Source organism: Drosophila arizonae, chromosome X, assembly GCF_054131065.1.
Source record: "Drosophila arizonae isolate 15081-1271.41 chromosome X, UAZ_ARI_1.0, whole genome shotgun sequence".
NCBI lineage: Eukaryota > Metazoa > Arthropoda > Insecta > Diptera > Drosophilidae > Drosophila > Drosophila arizonae.
This window is the reverse complement of record NC_142927.1, coordinates 35,797,250-35,817,632: the sequence shown is the minus strand read 5'-3', so window position 1 is coordinate 35,817,632 and position 20,383 is coordinate 35,797,250. Positions and strand designations below refer to the sequence as shown.

Sequence of the window (20,383 nt, the reverse complement as noted above, 5' to 3'; positions counted from 1 at the left end):
GCAACTTGCGGTCTCTCTGAAATATACGAAGTGCTGGCACCGGTGTTCAATTTTGTACTGAATTTATTAAATTTAACATGAACGCAAGCGCAGCTTGCACAGTAGAGAGCGCACCTATGCGCATCTAACAGCGAGCAGCGAGAGAGCGATCTTTTGGAGAGCGACACTCCCGTGCTAGCGCGTACAATAACAACTTCTCTGTACAGTGGTTCAGCTTCAATTACTTAACCTATACAATTTCGATAATAATTCAATTAATAATTCATAATAATTCAATTTCTTATAATAATATATAATAATATTTCAGAAGGCAAATATCCAAATGCCTTAACATCGGCCGCGTTGAAAGGCCGCAGGGCTTCAATAACATGGTGTATTAGTGGAGTGGCAGTGGTGCAACGCGATGAATTGCCCTTTTATATGTGCCATTTTTTGTCTTAACGACAATTACGCGCACTCTACCATCTCCTCCGACTATGGCTTCCGTCACCACGTCTAGCATCCACTGTTGTGGAGGAGCGTTGTCCTCTCCCACGAGCACGACTGCTCCGACCTGTATGTTCTGTCTCTCCTTCGTCCATTTTGACTTCTGCTGCAGGCTGAGCAGGTAGTCCCTTGACCAGTCGTTCCAAAATCGACGCTTGATGTTGGATGTCAGCTGCCATCTTTTTAAGAGTGTCAGCTTGGCGTCGTCGACTGGCTCTGTGGACGCGATTGGCAGCGGCACGAGCGTTGCTCCTATCAGGAAGTGCCCTGGCGTGAGCACTTCGCCGTCGTTGGGGTTGCTGCTGGGAGCGACCATTGGCCGCGAATTGAGCACGGCCTCGACCTCGACCAGCACGGTGGCCACCTCGTCTTGCCGTAGTCGAGCGCTGCCCATCGCTTTCAGCAGCAAACCTTTGGCGGATTTCACCGCCGCTTCCCAAAGGCCGCCAAAATGCGGCGCTCGAGGAGGGATGAATACAAACTCCATGCCCCGCTCCGCAGCAAACATTTCCATGTCCGCTGTGTTGCCATGGAACGTAGCTTTGAGGTCCAGCGTGCGTGCAGCACCCACGAAATTGGTGGCATTGTCGCAGTACAGCTTCCGGACAAGCCCACGTCGACCAACGAACCTGGATAAACACATTAGAAATGAATTTGTGGTTAAATCGGTGACTAATTCAAGATGCACTGCCTTCGAAGTAAAGCAAACAAATATGGCAATATACATTTTGACTGGCGATTTGCCCCGAATTCCCAGCGAAACTAGTATTGGACCGCAAAAGTCCACTCCACTGATCTCAAATGGCCTATTTCCATGTAAGCGATCAGCGGGAAGATTGCCCATTATTTGGGATAAGAGTTTCGGCTTGTAGCGAAAACAATGTACACATTTTCGGACTACTGCACTGCAAGCCTGTCGAGCATTGACCAGCCAAACCTGCTGACGAAGCAGGCCCATTAGTACTAGGGGATTGGCGTGGCAATGAGAGCGATGCAAATGCTCCAAATAAAGCGTTACGAAACGACACTTTTTTGGAAGCAACAATGGGAATTTGGCATTATGTGCTAATGGTGCCTTCAATAAACGACCTCCTACTCGTAGCAACCATAACATACGCCTGCCATGCTGATGTGGGTGCAAAAATGGTGTCAGTTTTTGCAATGACGGTTGCAACACGACTGACTTCTTTATTTTCTTTATTTCTTCGCTGAATTCAATGTGTTGAATTACAGATATAACTGCAAGGAATGCGAAGCTTAACTCAGAAGCTGTAGGAACAAGTGAAGAATGACTTTCTTGTTTTCCATTGATAAAGCGGAACATATAGGCAACGATGCGGATTAGCTTAGAAAATGATGACGTTGACTCAATAAGATGTACGATAGGATTTGCTACCTCATCGACCGCGATCATAGTAATTGCAGTTCTACGCTTCTCTAGCAGCTCTAACTCCTTTGATAGGGTGATTTGTGGGTTGGCTGGCCACAATGTGTCAGAGAGCTTTAAAAATCCTGGTCCGCAAAACCACAATGAAGCCAATGAAGCACCACCTCAGAGTCTGACCAAAATGTGACTTGATTAATAGGACAATCAAGTACTTTCCTTACCGCATCCCATAAGGTAGCTAACAATTCTGCAGCACACAACTCCAGCCGCGGAACAGATTTTGTTTTCAAGGGCGCTACCTTAGATTTAGCGACTAGCAGCCTGGTAGTGATACCCTTATCTGTTTGCATTCTTACGTATAAACAACAACCGTAAGCTCTCGTTGAGGCATCAGCAAATCCATGAATTTGACATCCTTTCGATTTAAGTGTGCCAACGTAACGAGGTATATGCAACGAGTTTAGATTTGAGAAACAGCTAGTTACTGCCTCAAATTCTTGCCTCATTTGAACAGGCAATTGGTCATCCCACCCAAGTTTGTGCAACCACATTTCCTGTAAAAGGACCTTCGCACGAGTTACGATCGGACTTAACAAACCTAAGGGGTCGTATAACCTTGCTACAAATGACAAAACGGATCTTTTGGTCTGTTGAACTTCTACTGGACAGTTCATGGAATATCTAAAGCTGTCATTCATTGGATTCCAAATTAATCCCAATGTTTTTGTGTCCTCTTGATGACCAATAACTATATCGTTTCTAGCTGGTTGTGCTGCGAGTTGTTTACAATTGGACGACCATTTTGTGAGAGGAAATCCAAACTTTTGAAGAATTGCTATCAAGTCTCGATGCAACAAGCACAATTCTTCGACGCTATCTGCTCCTGTCAACAGGTCATCAACATAGAAATCTCGGGCTAACGATCTTGCAGCAGCTGGATGAGTGGAAGCATGCAAGTCGCTTAGATGTTTTAAACATCGAATTGCTAAGAATGGAGCAGTCGCTGTCCCGTACGTTACTGTGTTTAATCGAAAGATTTGTAACGGATCAGTGGGCGTTTCCCTCCACACAATAAGTTGAAAGTTGCGGTGGGACTCGTCAAGTTCAATTTGACGGTACATTTTAGCGATGTCTGCTGTAGCAGCCCAAGGACGAAGTCGAAATCTTAGCAAAGTCTCCCATAACTGCGGCTGGATGGTCGGACCCACCATGAGTAGATCATTCAGCGACAATTGAGAGGAGGACTTGCTAGAGGCATCAAACACTACTCGAAGTTTAGTGGATGCGCTGTGCGGTCTTAGCACGCATTGATATGGGATGAAATAATGCGGCTCTCTCGGAATTTGATTGTTAGTTGGGCTCATGTGACCCAAGGCCAAGTATTCTTTCATAAAGTCAATATACATTGGCCGAATGTCTTCTTGCTTGCTCATTCTTCTTTCCAAGGCCAGAAATCGTCGCTTGGCTGTGTCGTAAGACGTACCAAGACAATGTGGGCTTGATTTGAATGGCAGCGACACTCTGAAACGACCCGAGGTAGTTTGGCAAATAGTCTCCACAAATGACTTCTCGCACAGTTGTTGCTCTGGGGTATACAAATTCGAATTAATTGTATTTGGCTTTTCTTCCAACTCCCAGAACTTGCGAACTATTGAATCTATAGCTATGTCGTCGTTTACGACGCTAATGAAAGTCGACGAACTAGTAGCTGCATTCAATGTTCGGCAGCGACCAGATACAATCCAACCAAAGGCAGTCAATTGCAATGTTGGGTTGTTATCGGATCCTTTTATTTTGCCTTCTCTTAATATATCAAAAAAGATATCAGCACCGAGCAACAAATCAATACGTTGCGGCTTGTGGAATTGAGGATCAGCTAATTGTACATTATCAGGTACCTTGATCTCTTCAGTGTGCTTCTCTGGTTGATACGATGAAATGGAACGTAACACACCAAAGTCTGTTCGGATTTCTATGTCGTCCGTTCGGGACGCTATCGAAGTTTGAATGCTGTGCCGAACAGATGACTGACAATTAGCAATGCCCAACAATTGAATCCCAGATCTTTGCCGTTTTAATTTCAACTGTTTTGCCAGTTCTTCAGTTATGAAATTTACTTGCGAGCCGGAATCTAATAAAGCTCTAGCTAAGTGATAAGATCCAGATTGATCTTTTATCTTCACAACTGCAGTTGCCAAAAGAACTTGATCAGAGGCTATCCGTGCGTGATTTACAGATGAAATCTGTGACGAAGTGACACGAGGGACTGCTGATACAACTGCTGAGCTACTTTGAGCCGCTTCAGAGCTGTATCTATGCAGTATGGTATGGTGCGGCTTAGAGCACACACGACAGTGGGCTGATTTGCAAGCAGCCACTGAGTGTCCTGTTCGCAAACAATTTATACAGAGCGGATAGCTCTTTGCGAACGTAAAACGTTTCTGGCAAGGTATTGCTGCGAACGACGAGCACGAGTGAATGAAGTGATCGTTCTTTTTACAAAACACGCATTTGGGACTCTGCGACTCACTTGGCAGAGCGACAGCTAGAGAAGTTTTCCCAATTCTTTTCTTATTATCCTGAGCTACCTTACGACGTGGACCAGATGAGTCTTCAGCACTTAAATGCTGATACCGTCTGTTCAAGGCAGCTTCACAATCTTGCCACAATGGAAGCTTATTGTAGTCAAGATTCTCTTCCCACCTAGAGCGCGTGCCAGCGTCCACTTTCATCATTACCAAATGGATGAGCATGGCATTCGAAATCTGCTTATCAGATCCTAGCGATAAAAGAGATTCGTAAATGGCACGGACTGAGTCTATCAGCATGCGCAAAGATGATGCTGACGGTTCGGACATGTGTGGGAGATCAAATAGTTTTGAAATGCTGTTAAAAAATATGAGACACTGATTGTCGTACACATTTTTTAAAGCAGCTAACGCTTTTGGATAATTTGCATCTGTCACCTGATATGCCTTGACAGTGCCTAATGCTTCTTTGTCCAAGCATGACAACAAGTGGTTAAACTTTTCTATATTTGATAACCCTGGCTCGTTGTCGACTAAACTCTCAAAAAGTCCAATGAAATTCTTATATTCCGAATATTCTCCGCTAAACTTTGGCAGCTTTATATTCGGTAGATTCCTAGAATGTGACACTGAGCTAATCATTGTAGAGTTAGCGGGACTCTCACTTTTAGGTTGGCTATCACTACCTCGCTTCATAAGAAGTGCTTTTGTCGATACACACAAATCTTCTAACGTTGACCGAGGCACTAAATCTGCGTTAATGTCGTCCAACTCTTGTTGTGTCTTAAAGGCCTTTTCTATGTAGCGGTTCAATATCTCAAGTCGACATTCAATTTCAAATGGCTCTACTGGTTTAGTGTAATCTTTTAATGATTTATTAATGCGTGTTATGTCGTTTGTAACATTTTTGTAAACGGCCAACAGAGCTTCGACACGCTCTGATGATGACTCGTCCATAGACCTATTCTTTCCTCGCTTGTTAGTCATGATGCTATAAGTGATGGTCAGTTGAAACCAATTTCAATCGAAACAAATAAAAGTTCACTTAATGTATGACAACAAGCGAAGAGCAATTCAAGAATGTTAACAAATGCGCGCGATCGTAATAAATCTCAATATATTACGCTGGCAGTGTTAAACTATACTTGAGTGACTGTTACAGACAGTTGATACGATATAGCGAAGACAACAACCAAAATGTTGAGTGACTATTTGGGCAAGTGGTCTATTGAGTTATATTTGACTGTTGAGCGACTGAGTGCAATGCATTCACAAGCGAGAGCGCGCCGGTATGAATGCCAAAATATAAGTGCAGATCGAGCTCATACAATGAGCGCAAAGCGAGAGTGCAAGTTTTGAGCGAAAATATATCCAAGTGACGAGCGCACGTTTTGAGCGCAAAGCGAGAGCGCTGCTGCGTGTGCAAGCGTGGGTGCAAACGATATTGCAAGTGAGTATGCAATGAGCGCAAAGTGAGCGCGCACTAATATGTGCAAGCGAGACAGTAAAACGAGAGCGCAACTATAAGTGCAAGCGCGAGTGCAAACGATATTGCAAGCGCGCATGCAAATGATGAGCGTAAATTAAAGCGAAATTTGCTGTGTAAGCGCGAGTGCAAACGATATAGCAAGTGAGTATGCACTGAGCGCAAAGTGAGCGCGCACTAATATGTGCAAGCGAGACAGTAAAACGAGAGCGCAACTATAAGTGCAAGCGCGAGTGCAAACGATATTGCAAGCGCGCATGCAAATGAAGAGCGTAAATTAAGAGCGCAATTATCTGTGCAAGCGAGAACGAACTTTTATGTGCGAGCGAGAGCGAGCTGTGAGCGCAAGCGCAAAACGAAAGTGCGAGACGAAAATGAGCAAAAAAAACTGTAACACACTAGCGGCGCCAAAGAAAACTTGGATTATGCGAGGCAATAGAGATTGAATTATTTGCAGATCAAAGGTCAATATGCACCTTATTATTATTTTTATTTATTTTTTTAAATTTCAATTTGAAATAAGCTCAACACAATGTACATAGGCGTAGATTGTACATACATTAATATTTTGTATGTCTCAAGTAATGCATTTATTTATTTATGGCTTGCATTACTTGGTCATCTATGTGCTCTATGTATTTATGTACTTCCCTGATTATCCACAAAATCCATAATCCAGCTTCCTTCAATTCCAGAGAGTGTCCACCCGGGGGCGCCAAAAATGTCCTTCCAAAAGGAGTCTGGTCCTTCGATGGCCAGTGTATAATATTTATAAAAAAAAAGTAGACAGCAACTTGCGGTCTCTCTGAAATATACGAAGTGCTGGCACCGGTGTTCAATTTTGTACTGAATTTATTAAATTTAACATGAACGCAAGCGCAGCTTGCACAGTAGAGAGCGCACCTATGCGCATCTAACAGCGAGCAGCGAGAGAGCGATCTTTTGGAGAGCGACACTCCCGTGCTAGCGCGTACAATAACAACTTCTCTGTACAGTGGTTCAGCTTCAATTACTTAACCTATACAATTTCGATAATAATTCAATTAATAATTCATAATAATTCAATTTCTTATAATAATATATAATAATATTTCAGAAGGCAAATATCCAAATGCCTTAACATAAATAAATATCTTAAGTTGAAAGCCCCTTCTGACCTTTTCTATAATATGATACAACTGCATTTCGAAACGTTTAAGACCATTTTTGAAAAGAAACCATATATGCCACGTATCAAAGAGAAAATTGTTCTGTACTGCATGCACGCTACATCAAAATCGTCTTTAGATACTGAATGGTTTTCTCCCACCCACCCTGGTTTTGAGCATAGGAAATTTATTCTTAATCAGTTTGTCTTAATTCTTATTAGGAAGGATTGTAAATGGCAAACTGAGAAAATTGTTGGTAAAACCAGCATAAGTAAAAGGAAATTAAAAATAATACATCAATAGGGAACTTGACGTTATATTAATTTTGGCACAATTCTTAACAGTAGAAACAAGTAAGAAAGCTCTAGTCGAGACTGCTCGCGTACGAGATCCCCTGAACCCTTGGAGTGTTAGCTATTTCAATCATCTTTCGCGTCTTTCACACGCACGTACGCACACACAGGCATACATACACACACACGCATACAGACACAAACGCATACACACACTTACATACACAAACACATACACACATACACAAACACATACACACACAAGCACCCACGCATAAACACGCATGGGCTGCAGTGCGCGCTTACTATGAGAACTTAATTGTTTAATAACTTTTTTGTGTGGACGTCTGTCCGTATGTATGAACGCGTCGATTTCAGAAGATATAAGAGCTTGAGACTTCAAATTTTTTTGAAAATGTCCGTAATTACAGCGCGCATATCAAGTTTATCATTAAAAATCGATAACTCATCCCGATCTTTTTTATCGATAAAAAACCTTATCGAAAACCAGTTATAAAATTATATCTTCTACACCTTTATTGCTAGAGTCTCCAAATTTTTAATGTATGCTTACATGCAATTTATACAATTTCGGTTTTTGTTAAAATTTACCCCCCACCTCTAAATTCACCCCCTCACCACCACTTTTGTAAAAAGCGTATTTCAAATACTAGAGACTTGTGCTTTGGCAATTACATGCATATTCATGTTATAATCATAATCTGAAAGTTTCATGAAGATCGTACGTCCATAAACAATTAAGTTCTCATAGTAAGCGCACACTGCAGCCCATGCGTGTTTATGCGTGGGTGCTTGTGTGTGTATGTGTTTGTGTATGTGTGTGAGTATGTGTGTGTGTATGCGTGTGTGTGTGTATGTGTGGCTGCATGCGTGTGTGTGTATGTGTGCCTGTGTGTGCGTACGTGCCTGTGTGTGTGTGTGTGCGTGTTTCTTGTGTAAGCTGAAAGACGCGAAAAATTATTAAAATATCTATTGCTCCAAGGGTTCAGGGGATCTCGTAGTCGAGCAGTCTCGACTAGAGCTTTCTTACTTGTTGTTATTGATTTGTTTATTGTTTATTTATTGTTAATACATATACATATATTTAATTTTATGTTTTATATTTATTAAATTAATCAAATAATATTAAACAAATTCCTATTTAAAACAATTGTTTTTATGAATTGATGACTTCGGTAGGCAAGCACACGATCATTGATACAAATTGAAAGGTACTTAAATAGAAACGCGATTCTGCAATGCGAACCCTAAATTGGTCAACCAATTCTAAGTTGAGGTAGGCACACGCCAATGTTCATGTCCCCTGCATACACCTATGCACATACACACACGCACATGTAAAGGGACACAGGCATACAAATGCTTCTACAAGTGCTATTCCATAATTGTGAGCATCGCATCCCATGTGAACACACAAACAATCAAATGATACATGTACAAAACCGACCAAATGCAAATGCTGGGCTTTAAAATTGCTACAAGCAGCTAGCGTAACGCACGCAGGTCACAAATGCTCATACATGTGGCAAGGGACTACAAGTGTGTGTGTGCATGCCCGTCGCGAGATCATATTCTTTATGCGCCTCAACGCATTCATACCCTTCTCATAAATATATATCGAAACGCTAACATTTTGTTTGCATGAATGTCGCAAACGATTTTAAGATGTCGGTATACTCTTTACTCAAAAGGAAAGAGCTGGGACCGTCGCGAAGAAATTTCAATTTTTGTGCGCTGCTGAGCTTCATGATTTGAGAGCCCACAGAGAGAGAGAGAGAGAGAGACAGAGAGAGAGAGAGAGAGAGAGAGTAAGACAAAAAACGCAAAGCGCATGCATGACCATCTCGTTTGCGTGCTTATAGCGCACTGATTTCGTCGTGCTATCTTTCATTACCCGAGCCAGCCAATACCAAGCCGAGCGAATACGAAGTTGGCCGGGACCTGCTACACAGATTTTGCGGCGTGGAAAAACGTTGCTCTAGACATGTAAGTCTATGTGTTGTTTGGTCAGTGGTCCCAGAAAAGACAGCAACTTAGCTGCTGGTGTGAGGTAGCAGGTATTAAAAGCAGTGCATACTTTCGGGCTCTCGCTGTAGTTAAGTTGAGTTTAAGTTACTGCGGTCTCTAAACTCAAATTATATTAGTAGGCAGTGCCCACTACAGGCTTCACGCCGTGGTAGTCGGAGCAATATGGAGGCCATGATGGAGGAGGAGCTGCAAGCTTTCGCGCGTCGTTCCTCGTTGCAGCGATCGCCGCAGCAACAACAGAGGGCGTTGCCGCAGCCGTTGACTTGCAATCAGTCTCCAGCGGTTGAGTGCCAGGCACCCAAGCCTTTAAAAGAAGCGTTAGCTCAAATAGTAGTTACGCTAGAGGGTTTGTCTGCCCTACTTGGGGGGCAGCGGCATATAAATACACTAATGAGAGAGAAGCTGGCTAGGCTGGTCAGTCTAGTCTCCACAAGACGGCCGAAGCGTTCTGCAACCGACCGGTCAAAGACTGCGAGGTGCAGACCACGCTGGTCAAGAAAGTAGCTGAGAAGGCTAAAACAGCGAGTGTTAGTGCTACAGCAGGTAGTAATATGCCAAAGCGGTCGAGGGAAGTTGCCACTGAGTAGAGAAAAACTCCCTCGAAAAAGCCGAGGCACAATAAAAGCGCAGCAAACCCAATAGAGCCAATGGCTCTACGGGCAGCAGCCGATAATACCAACCAGGCAGGTCGACAGACGAGTTCGAGCAGCTGGACGGTTGTTAAGGGACTCAAGCCGCTGCAAAAACGTTCCAGAAGTGACGCCATCGCGGTTTCAGGTGTAGGTGGTTGCAGCTATGCGGACATGCTTCGCGTAGTGAAGAGCGACCCAAATTTAAAGCATCTGAGCGGCGACGTCCAAGGTATTAGGAAGACAGCTAAGGAGGACCTCTTGTTGCAACTTAGTAGGAAGCCGGAGCATAGCGCTGAGGCTCTGCACGAAGCTGTAGGCAAGGCCTTGGGAGACCGAGCGGTAGTTAAAACACTTACCGAATCGGCTCAAGTTGAGATTCGCGATCTAGATGAGTTAGCGACCAAAGAGGAGATCTTGGAGGCAATTAGGGTGGAGTTGAAGGATAGCTCGCTCCCTATTGAAGCTATTAAATCGCTTCGGCCAGCTTTTGGTGGACAGAAAAGAGCTACGGTTGCTCTTCCAATTGGGATAGCTAAAACTCTGCTCGAGCTGTCCAAAATTAGAATAGGATGGGTAGTATGCCGTATCCGAGCCGTGGAACAGCCTAAACGCTGTTTCAAGTGCCTCGATTACGGTCATATGGCAGCAAACTGTCGCAGCGACTGTGACCTAAAGGGCGCCTGTTTCAAGTGTGGAGAGCTGGGTCACGGTGCAAAAGCATGCACCGAGCCACCAAAATGTAGCCTCTGCATCCGGAAAGGTGAAAAGCAGACGGACCATTCAGCAGGCAGCTTCAAGTGCCCATCTTACCGTGAAGCTGCTCGTAAAATGAAATGTTAAGGTTTTTGCAGCTTAACTTAAACCATTGTGTTGCTGCCCAAGATCTTCTAGAGCAGACCATTAGGGAAAAATGTATAGATGTAGCTTTTCTCAGTGAGCCTCACCACTGTAGAACCAGCTGCCCTAGGACATGGTCAACAGACGTTAATGGCAAAGCTGCGTTGTGGGTATGCGGCAACTCAACGAACGTACTTTCGAATGTTAAATCATTCAATGGGTTCGTACATGGCCGATATGGTAGCTTATGGCTTTACAGTTGCTATCTGGCCCCCAGCATGCAGCTCAGTGAATTCACGACGGTGCTCGACGAGCTTGCCGAGGATGCTAGGGGTCGGAAGGCCATTATAGCTGGAGATTTTAACACCTGGGCGCTAGAATGGGGTAGCCCCACAACAAATGTCAGAGGTCGTATCCTACTGGAGATCTTCGCGACACTAGATGTTGCACTGCTCAACACTGGCCATGAGTACACCTTCAGTCGGGCGGGATACGGGTCTGTTATCGACATTACTTTTGTCACTTCATCCCTCTTTCGGGGAGCAACATGGAGCCATTGCGATAGCTATACGGGCAGCGATCATACGGCACTTCTATTCACAATAGCCACCTGCCAGGGCGTCAACCTTGTGGAGGGAGTCGTATCGGCTAGATACTTTTGACCCCGCGGTCTTTTCAGAGGCCATTCAGTCTCTGGGTACAATTGGTAATGCTGAGGCCAGAGCATGCCAAATGGTAGCCCAAATACAGTGTGCCTGCAATAGCAGCATGTTACGTCGCAAGCAGTTCACGCGACAACATGAGCCTACGTATTGGTGGAATACGCAAATAGGTGACATTCGTCGCAAATGCATCCAGGCGAGAAGAAGCTACCAACGGGCTCGCGGTAGGTCTACGTTTTTTGAGAAACAATTAGCTTACCAGACAGCTAGAAGACAGCTGAAGAGGGCCATTCGTGCAAGCAAAAGAGAATGTTTTTTCCCGTTGTGCGACTCAGCCGAATATGACCCTTGGGGCATATAAGATAGTAGTTAAAAGACTATACGCAGGTCGACAGGTGCAGCCTACGGATCGTCTTTAGTTTAAATCGATTGTGGAAACGCTCTTTCCAGAAAGTTTAAGCTCCATTCACGCCCCTGGGTCCGAGTCTGCTGATCAGGGCTCAACACACACTGAAATGGTTTTAGTCACAGAGGAAGAAATCATAGTAACTCTCCGGGGTTTTAGAACCAACACTGCTCCAGGGCCGGACGGGATCCCAAATCGTTCACTAAAGCTAGCCCTCGCCTTGCACCCTAGTACGTTCGCTGAATTATTCAGCGAATGTCTAATTCATGAGACGTTCCCGGTAAAATGGAAAGCCCAGAACCTGGTGTTGCTACCCAAGGCTGGCAAACCAACAGATGAGCCATCTTCATACAGACCGATCTGTCTCTTAGACACCATGGGAAAGGTGTTTGAGAAATTGATCTGCTCTAGACTGGAGACTGCGATTACTAGCACCGGAGGCCTGTCACCAAATCAATTTGGATTCCGGAAGGCCCGGTCAACAACGGATGCGCTACACAAAGTTGTTGGTCTGGCCACTTCCGCCATCCATGGCACAAGATGGAAGCATGGGACGAAGCAATACTGCATTATTGCGACCCTGGATGTAAGGAATGCCTTCAACACAGCTAGTTGGGATATGATACTGAATGCGCTGTCACAATATAATATCCCTAAATATCTAAGAGAGATAATAAAGAGCTAATTCAGTGGAAGAACACTGGTATACAACACGAGTGTTGGTCCCCAAACTCATACAGTGTCAGCTGGAGTACCCCAAGGCTCTGTGCTGGGGCCTCTCCTATGGAATATCATGTACGACGGCGTACTGCGCTTGGAACTACTAGCAGGTGCGCACACCATTGGCTTTGCTGATGATGTAGCTGTCGTAGCCATAGGAAAGGAGCTCAAAGATACAGAGGATATGTGCAGCGGCACACAAAACTGAAGTTGTCCTAGTCAGCAGTCGCAAAAGAGTGGAAACTGCCAATATAACGCTGCCAATATAACGCTATCACAACGCTATCAGGGCAAACAGCATTGCACGATGGCAAAGAAAGTGGAATGGCTCAGCTAAAGGGCGGTGGACGCACAAGCTCATCCCGGATCTTGAACCATGGGTCAACCGCAAACACGGCGAGGTAAACTTCTACCTTACGCAGATCCTCTCGGGACATGGATGCTTTCGAAGCTATTTGAAGCGCTTTGGCCACGAGGAATCTGACGAGTGCCCCTGGTGCGAGCGAGGGCATGTGGAAGACGCCAACCACATTCTTTTCGAATGTGGACGGTTCCTGGAGGAGAGGCGTCGTCTGGAAGAGGCAGTGGGCCGCTCCATCAGAGCGGACAACTTAGTCAACGCCATGCTGGAATCGGAGGAAGCTTGGGAACTAACAAGCACCTTCGCGGCCACGGTGATGATGGAGCTCCGCAGAGTCGAGCGATCGAGAAGACGAGCTGTCCCAGGCTAAGGTAGCGCATAGTGCTTGCGATGCAATGCTTTACGGCCGTCCCGCAAGCACCGCGCGCTATCCTAGCCACCACGCAACTTGCAATTTGTTATATATAATTTTGTCAATAAATGAATATAAAAAAAAAAAACACACACACACACACATGTTATAATTATAATCTGAATGTTTCATGAAGATCGTACGTCCACAAAAAAAGTTATTAAGCAATTAAGTTCTCATAGTAAGCGCTCACTGCTGCCCATGCGTGTTTATGCTTGTGTGTGTATATGTATGTAATTGTTTGTGTGTGTGTGTGTGTGTGTGTGTGTGTATGTGTGTATGTGTGTGTATGTATGCCTGTGAGTGCGTGCGTGCTTGCGTGTGTGCGTGTGTGTGTGTGTGTGTGTGTGTGTGTGTGTGTGTGTGTGTGTGTGTGCGTAATTACAGCGCGCAAGTTACGAACAAACCCACTCCACTTCCAGAACAGAACGCAAACTCAATCATTCAACTAAATTCAATAAGTCAGCAGGTACAAGAGTTATTGAACTCTATAAATGTTAAGTAAATTATGTTGCGACAGAGTTTATCAACCTCTTTATTTTGCAAGTTACACATTCAGCTAAATTCATTAAGTCAGCAGATACAAGAGTTATTGAACTCTATAAATGTTAAAGTAAACTAGGTTGCGACAGAGCTTATTAATCTCTTTATTTTGCACACTAAGTATCCGGTGTCGCAACCAAAACTGCAATGCCCCAATTTCATGTAATGCCGACACAACATATATTGTAAGACACATTTATGTAGACTAAGCACTTTATGTAACATTTATATTGAGTACATTTCGAATAAACGAGTGAGTTGATTCTGACCACTGAAGAATACACGTCGTGCCGTGAAGTTATTATTTTTTTTAGCAAACCACTTTGCAGTTTACTTAATTGGCGCAGCCGGTAGGATCCTTTTTCGTCAAAAAGGATTCAGTGATAAACAATCGAACCGAAGAAAAAAAATAAATAAATAAACTTAAACGGTAAAAATAAAGCTGATAAATATAATAACATAAATATATACATATATATATATTTATCGGCCGACGGAAAATCATTTTTTTTTTAAATCAGTGCAGTGCAAACCCAACTACAAATAAGTGGGCAAGTGTTACTGTGAATAACTCCAGATCAGTGCCAACCCAACTACAAATAAGTGGGCAAGCGTTACTGTAAACTAAAAATCAGTGCAGATACACAAAAATCCAACTACAAATAAGTTGGCAGTGCCATTATAAACAATTTCCAACCTGGCATTGAGGAAACTACAGAGGGCTCAGAGATACGACGAGGCAAGAATGGCAACGAACAACGCCCAAACTCCTCAGGCAGAGTTATTGGAACAACTGGCCATCAGGGAACGCCAGCTGAAGCAGTTACAACAGGCATATGTACAGCTCCAGGCTAACAATGGAAACACAGCGCAGAAAGAAAGGCTGTTCAAAAACATCAACCATCTGGCGACGTTTACCGGCACTGGGGACATAACTATTAACTCCTTCTTCAGCAGTGTGGAACACTTGCTAGGGAGTATAGTTGACCCTGAACTTAAGAAAGAACCGACCAGATCGATATATTACAAGACAATACAAGGACAAGCGAAGGATGTCGTCATCAACATACCAGCCCCGGACGATTGGGAAATGATAAAATCAACGCTAAAGCTACGCTACAGACCAGACACGGAGCCGCACCAGATCTACCAACGGATCTGTCATTTGAAAGTGAATACGGTGAGCGAGCTGGCCATCGAGCTACAAAATGTTAAATATAAGACAGATGAATTAATTGTATATCATAAGCATGATAATTTTATAGATTTAAGCAATGTAGAAAGTCTTTTAGTAAATACCGCAAAGAAGATGACACAGGGTACCTTATTAGACAAAATCTATGAAGAAAAAGAATTAGGGAACATCATGAGAATTATGACAAGCAGGAGGTTTGAAAATAGCTGTATCAGGTATCAATATAGGAAAAACCGAGTGAATCAGACTCCAATCGAAAATAATCAATCAGGTAGACGCAATCAGAACCAAGCAAATAATAACTATAACTACAATAGGAATAATGTTCCGCCACAAAATAATAATTACGGTCAACAGAACCAGTTTAATCAAAACAATAGGCCTCAGAGATATCAAGAGACACCAAGGCAGCAAAATCCTTTCAAGGGAAATCAATCAGGACAAAGTAGACAGACTAACAATTACTATCAAGGCAATAATAATCAACAAACGCAAAGATCAGGTTCCGGACAGAGTAGAAATTTCAGATCAAATGAGGTAGTACCAATGGAAATAGACAACGTAGAAGCACATAACAACAGATTCGAAGACAATCAATACGGACGAACTGTTTCTAACTACGAACAAAACCAATACTCGAACGATGACTACGAACAAAACAGACCTCACAATGGTGAAGCAGAAGTGAACCATGCAATTTTTTTTTATGAAGCAGCCTCGGAACACTTACCAATAATAAAAATAACAATAGACAATAGGGCTTACTTAGCTTTGATAGATACAGGAGCAACTTTAAGTCTAGCAAACGAACACCTTGATTCTTTCAAACGAATAAAACTTAACGACCCCATACCATATAGCACCATAACAGGCAGAGAAGTAATTAACTATGAGATACATACCACAGCCCCAAGGGAGTTTAATTTACCTAGAAATGCTAGAATCAGATGGAAGGTAGCACCATTGAAAGGCAGAAAATATAATTTCATAATAGGTATAGATCTATCAAACTATTTGAACACTTTTATCAATTTAGAACGAAAGATAATAACACTTAACCAAAAAGAAAGCTATTTTATCAATAATCCGTACGTATATGAAAATATAAGTACATTAGAACAGACAGACACGACGTTCGAAAATTTACGACTGGGACATCTAAATACGGAAGAAAGAAAAGAAATACAAACAAGTAAGAAAGCTCCAGTCGAGACTGCTCGACTAGGAGATACCCTGAACCCTCCAAGCTGATATTCAAATCATTCTGCACTTCTTTTATGCACACATACATACACATGCTTCCACACGCACGCATAAGCCTGCGCTCTGCTAACTGCGCAGTAAGCAGCGACTGCGCTTGGGCTGCGCTGCAGTGTGGGCAATATTATGAGAATTTATTTGTCGAATAATTTCTTTTGTAAACATATGATCTTAATGAAACTTTTAGGGTGTAATCATATGGTGAATATGTGTGTACATTCCAAAGCCCAAGTCTCTAGTACTTGAAATGCGTTTTTTACAAATTGGTGGAGAAGGGGGCGTGGTATCCAAAATCTGTAAATTACAAAATCTTTGTACCAATTAACTTTATATACAACGCAAATTTGAAGACTCCAGGTCTAAAAATGTTCAAATTAGGCCAAAAAAACAAAATCAATTTTTCGATTATTCTCGATAAAAAAGTTATCGAACGATTTATCGAAAAAATAAAGAAAACTCGTACTGCGTATGGTACTCACGAGTATGCATGCCAAATTTCAGCTCTCTAGCTCTTATAACTTCTGAGATCGACGCACTCATACGGACGGACGGACGGACGGACGGACGGACGGACGGACGGACGGACAGACGGACAGGGCTATATCGACTCAGCTCGTCACGCTGATCAAGAATATATATACTTTGTGGGGTCTGCCACGCCTCCTTCTGCCCGTTACATACTTTTTCACAAAACCATTATACCCTGATTTCCCATTTTCAATGGGTTCAGGGTATAAAAATCAGGTGCATTCACTCTAACAGCTGTTAGTAGTGCTGGAAATTGCATCGGGCAATCAGCTGCTCACTAACGTTGGTGAGTTGCTAAGCCTTAGCAAAGACAGCAACCTAGCTGCTGGAGTGAAGTAGCAGTTATTAAAAGTAGTGCATACTTTCGGGCTCTCGCTGTAGTCAAGTTGAGTTTAAGTTACTGCGGGTTGTAAACTCAGATTATAGTAGTAGCCATTGCCCACTACAGGCTTCACGCCGTGGTAGTCGGAGCAGAAATGGATGCCATGATGGAGGACGAGCTGCAAGCTTTTGCGCGTCGTTCCTCGTTGCAGCGATCGCCGCAGCAACAACAGAGGGTGTTGGCGCAGCCGTCGACTTCTATCCAGGCTCCAGTGGCTGAGTGCCAGGCACCCAAGTCACTAAAAGAAGCGTTAGCTCAAATAGGAGCTACACTAGAGGGTTTGTCTGCCTTATTTGGGGGTCAGCGGCATATAAATGCCTTAATGAGAGAGGAGCTGGCTAGGCTGGTCAGCCTTCACAAGACGGCCGAAGCGTTCTGCAACCGTTCGGTTAAAAACTGTGAGGTGCAGACCACGCCACTCAAAAAAGTAGGCGAAAACTTTAAGGCAGCGAGCATTAGTGCTACAGTAGGTAGCAATACTCCCAAGCGGTCGAGGGAAGTTGCCTCCGAACAGAGGAAAACTCCCTCAAAAAAGCCGAGGACCAATAGAAGTGCAGCGAACCCAAAAGAACCAATGGCTCTACGGGCTACAGCTGAATGTGAAACTTCAAACCAGGCCGCCCGACAGACAAACCAGAGCAGCTGGACAGTCGTCAAAGGACGAAAGCCTATGCAAAAACGTCCCAGGACTGACGCGATTGCGATTTCAGGCGTAGGGGGTTGCAGCTATGCGGACATGCTTCGTGTAGTTAAAAACGACCCAAATTTGAAGCATCTGAGCAGCGACGTTCAAGGCATTAGGAAGACAGCTAAGGGGGACCTTTTACTGCAACTGAGTAGGAAGCCGGAGCATAGCGCTGAGGCTCTGCACGAAGCTGTAGGCAAGGCCTTGGGAGACCGAGCGGTAGTTAAAACACTTACCGAATCGGCGCAAGTTGAGATTCGCGATCTAGATGAGTTAGCGACCAAAGAGGAGATCTTGGAGGCAGTTAGGGTGGAGTTGAAGGATAGCTCACTCCCCATTGAGGCTATCAAATCGCTTCGGCCAGCTTTCGGTGGACAGCAAAGAGCTACGGTTGCTCTTCCAATTGGGAAAGCTAAAACTCTGCTCGAGCTGTCCAAATTTAGAATAGGATGGGTAGTTTGCCGTATCCGAGCCGTGGAGCAGCCTAAACGCTGTTTCAAGTGCCTCGATTACGGTCATATGGCAGCAAACTGCGGCAGCGACTGTGACTTAAAGGGCGCCTGTTTCAGGTGTGGAGAGATGGGTCACAGTGCCAAAGCATGCACCAAGCCACCAAAATGTAGCCTCTGCATCCGGAAAGGTGAAAAGCAGACGGACCATTCAGCAGGCAGCTTCAAGTGCCCATCTTACCGTGAAGCTGCTCGTAAAATGAAATGTTAAGGTTTTTGCAGCTTAACTTAAATCATTGTGTTGCTGCCCAAGATCTTCTAGAGCAGACCATTAGGGAAAAATGTATAGATGTAGCTTTTCTCAGTGAGCCTCACCACTGTAGAACCAGCTGCCCTAGGACATGGTCAACAGACGTTAATGGCAAAGCCGCGTTGTGGGTATGCGGCAACTCAACGAACGTACTTTCGAATGTTAAGTCATTCAATGGGTTCGTACGTGGCCGATATGGTAGCTTGTGGCTTTACAGTTGCTATCTGGCCCCCAGCATGCAGCTCAGTGAATTCACGACGGTGCTCGACGAGCTTGCCGAGGATGCCAGGGGTCGGAAGGCCATTATAGCTGGAGATTTTAACTCCTGGGCGCTAGAATGGGGTAGCCCAACAACAAATGCCAGAGGTCGTATCCTACTGGAGATCTTCGCGACACTAGATGTTGCACTGCTCAACACTGGCCATGAGTACACCTTCAGTCGGGCGGGATACGGGTCTGTTATCGACATTACTTTTGTCAGTTCATCCCTCTTTCGGGGAGCAACATGGAGCCATTGCGATAGCTATACAGGCAGCGATCATACGGCACTTCTGTTCACAATAGGTGAGCCACCTGCCAGGGCGTCAACATTGTGGAGGGAGTCGTATCGGCTAGATACTTTTGATCCCGCGGTCTTTTCAGAGGCCATTCAGTCTCTAGGTACAATTGGTAATGCTGAGGCCAGAGCATGCCAAATGGTAGCCCAAATACAGTGTGCCTGCAATAGCAGCATGTTACGTCGCAAGCAGTTCACGCGACAACATGATCCTACGTATTGGTGGAATACGCAAATAGGTGACATTCGTCGCAAATGCATCCAGGCGAGAAGAAGCTACCAACGGGCTCGCGGTAGGTCAACGTTTTTTGAGAAACAGTTAGCTTACCAGGCAGCTAGAAGACAGCTGAAGAAGGCCATTCGGGCAAGCAAAAGAGAATGTTTTTTACAGTTGTGCGACTCAGCCGAATATGACCCTTGGGGCAGGGCATATAAGATAGTAGTTAAAAGACTATACGCAGGTAGACAGGTGCAGCCTACGGATCGTCTGGAGCTTAAATCGATTGTGGAAACACTCTTTCCAGACAGTTTAAGCTCCATTCACGCCCCTGAGTCCGAGTCTGCTGATCAGGGCTCAACGAGCACTGAAATTGTTTTAGTTACAGAGGAAGAAATATCAGTAGTTCTCCGAGGTCTTAGAACCAACTCAGCTCCAGGGCCGGACGGGATCCCAAATCGTGCGCTAAAGCTAGTCCTCGCCTTGCACCCAAGTACGTTCGCCGAATTATTTAACGAATGCCTGATCCAAGAGACGTTCCCGGCAAAATGGAAAGCCCAGAATCTGGTATTGCTACCCAAGGCTGGCAAACCACCAGATGAGCCATCTTCGTACAGACCGATCTGTCTCTTAGACACCATGGGAAAGGTGTTTGAGAAACTGATCTGCTCTAGGCTGGAGACTGCGATTGCAAGCGCCGGTGGCCTGTCACCAAACCAATTTGGATTCCGGAAGGCCCGGTCAACAACGGACGCGCTTAACAAAGTTGTTGGTCTGGCCACTTCCGCTATTCAAGGCACCAGATGGAGGCACGGGACGAAGGAATACTGTATCATCGCGACCCTGGATGT

General features: G+C 44.4%; 1 protein-coding gene and 1 pseudogene across 1 annotated transcript; one reads left to right on the top strand and one right to left on the bottom strand.

Moving 5' to 3' along the window:
- Positions 1-45: 45 nt before the first annotated feature.
- LOC149268281 (uncharacterized) lies at positions 46-7,472 on the bottom strand (annotated as a pseudogene).
- Positions 7,473-14,450: 6,978 nt separating this feature from the next.
- LOC149268280 (uncharacterized) lies at positions 14,451-16,028 on the top strand. Its single transcript, XM_089474605.1, has 2 exons — positions 14,451-15,754; positions 16,017-16,028. The coding sequence occupies exons 1-2, from the start codon at positions 14,696-14,698 to the stop codon at positions 16,026-16,028; spliced, it is 1,071 nt and encodes a 356-aa protein (XP_089330731.1). The 5' UTR covers positions 14,451-14,695.
- Positions 16,029-20,383: the final 4,355 nt, after the last annotated feature.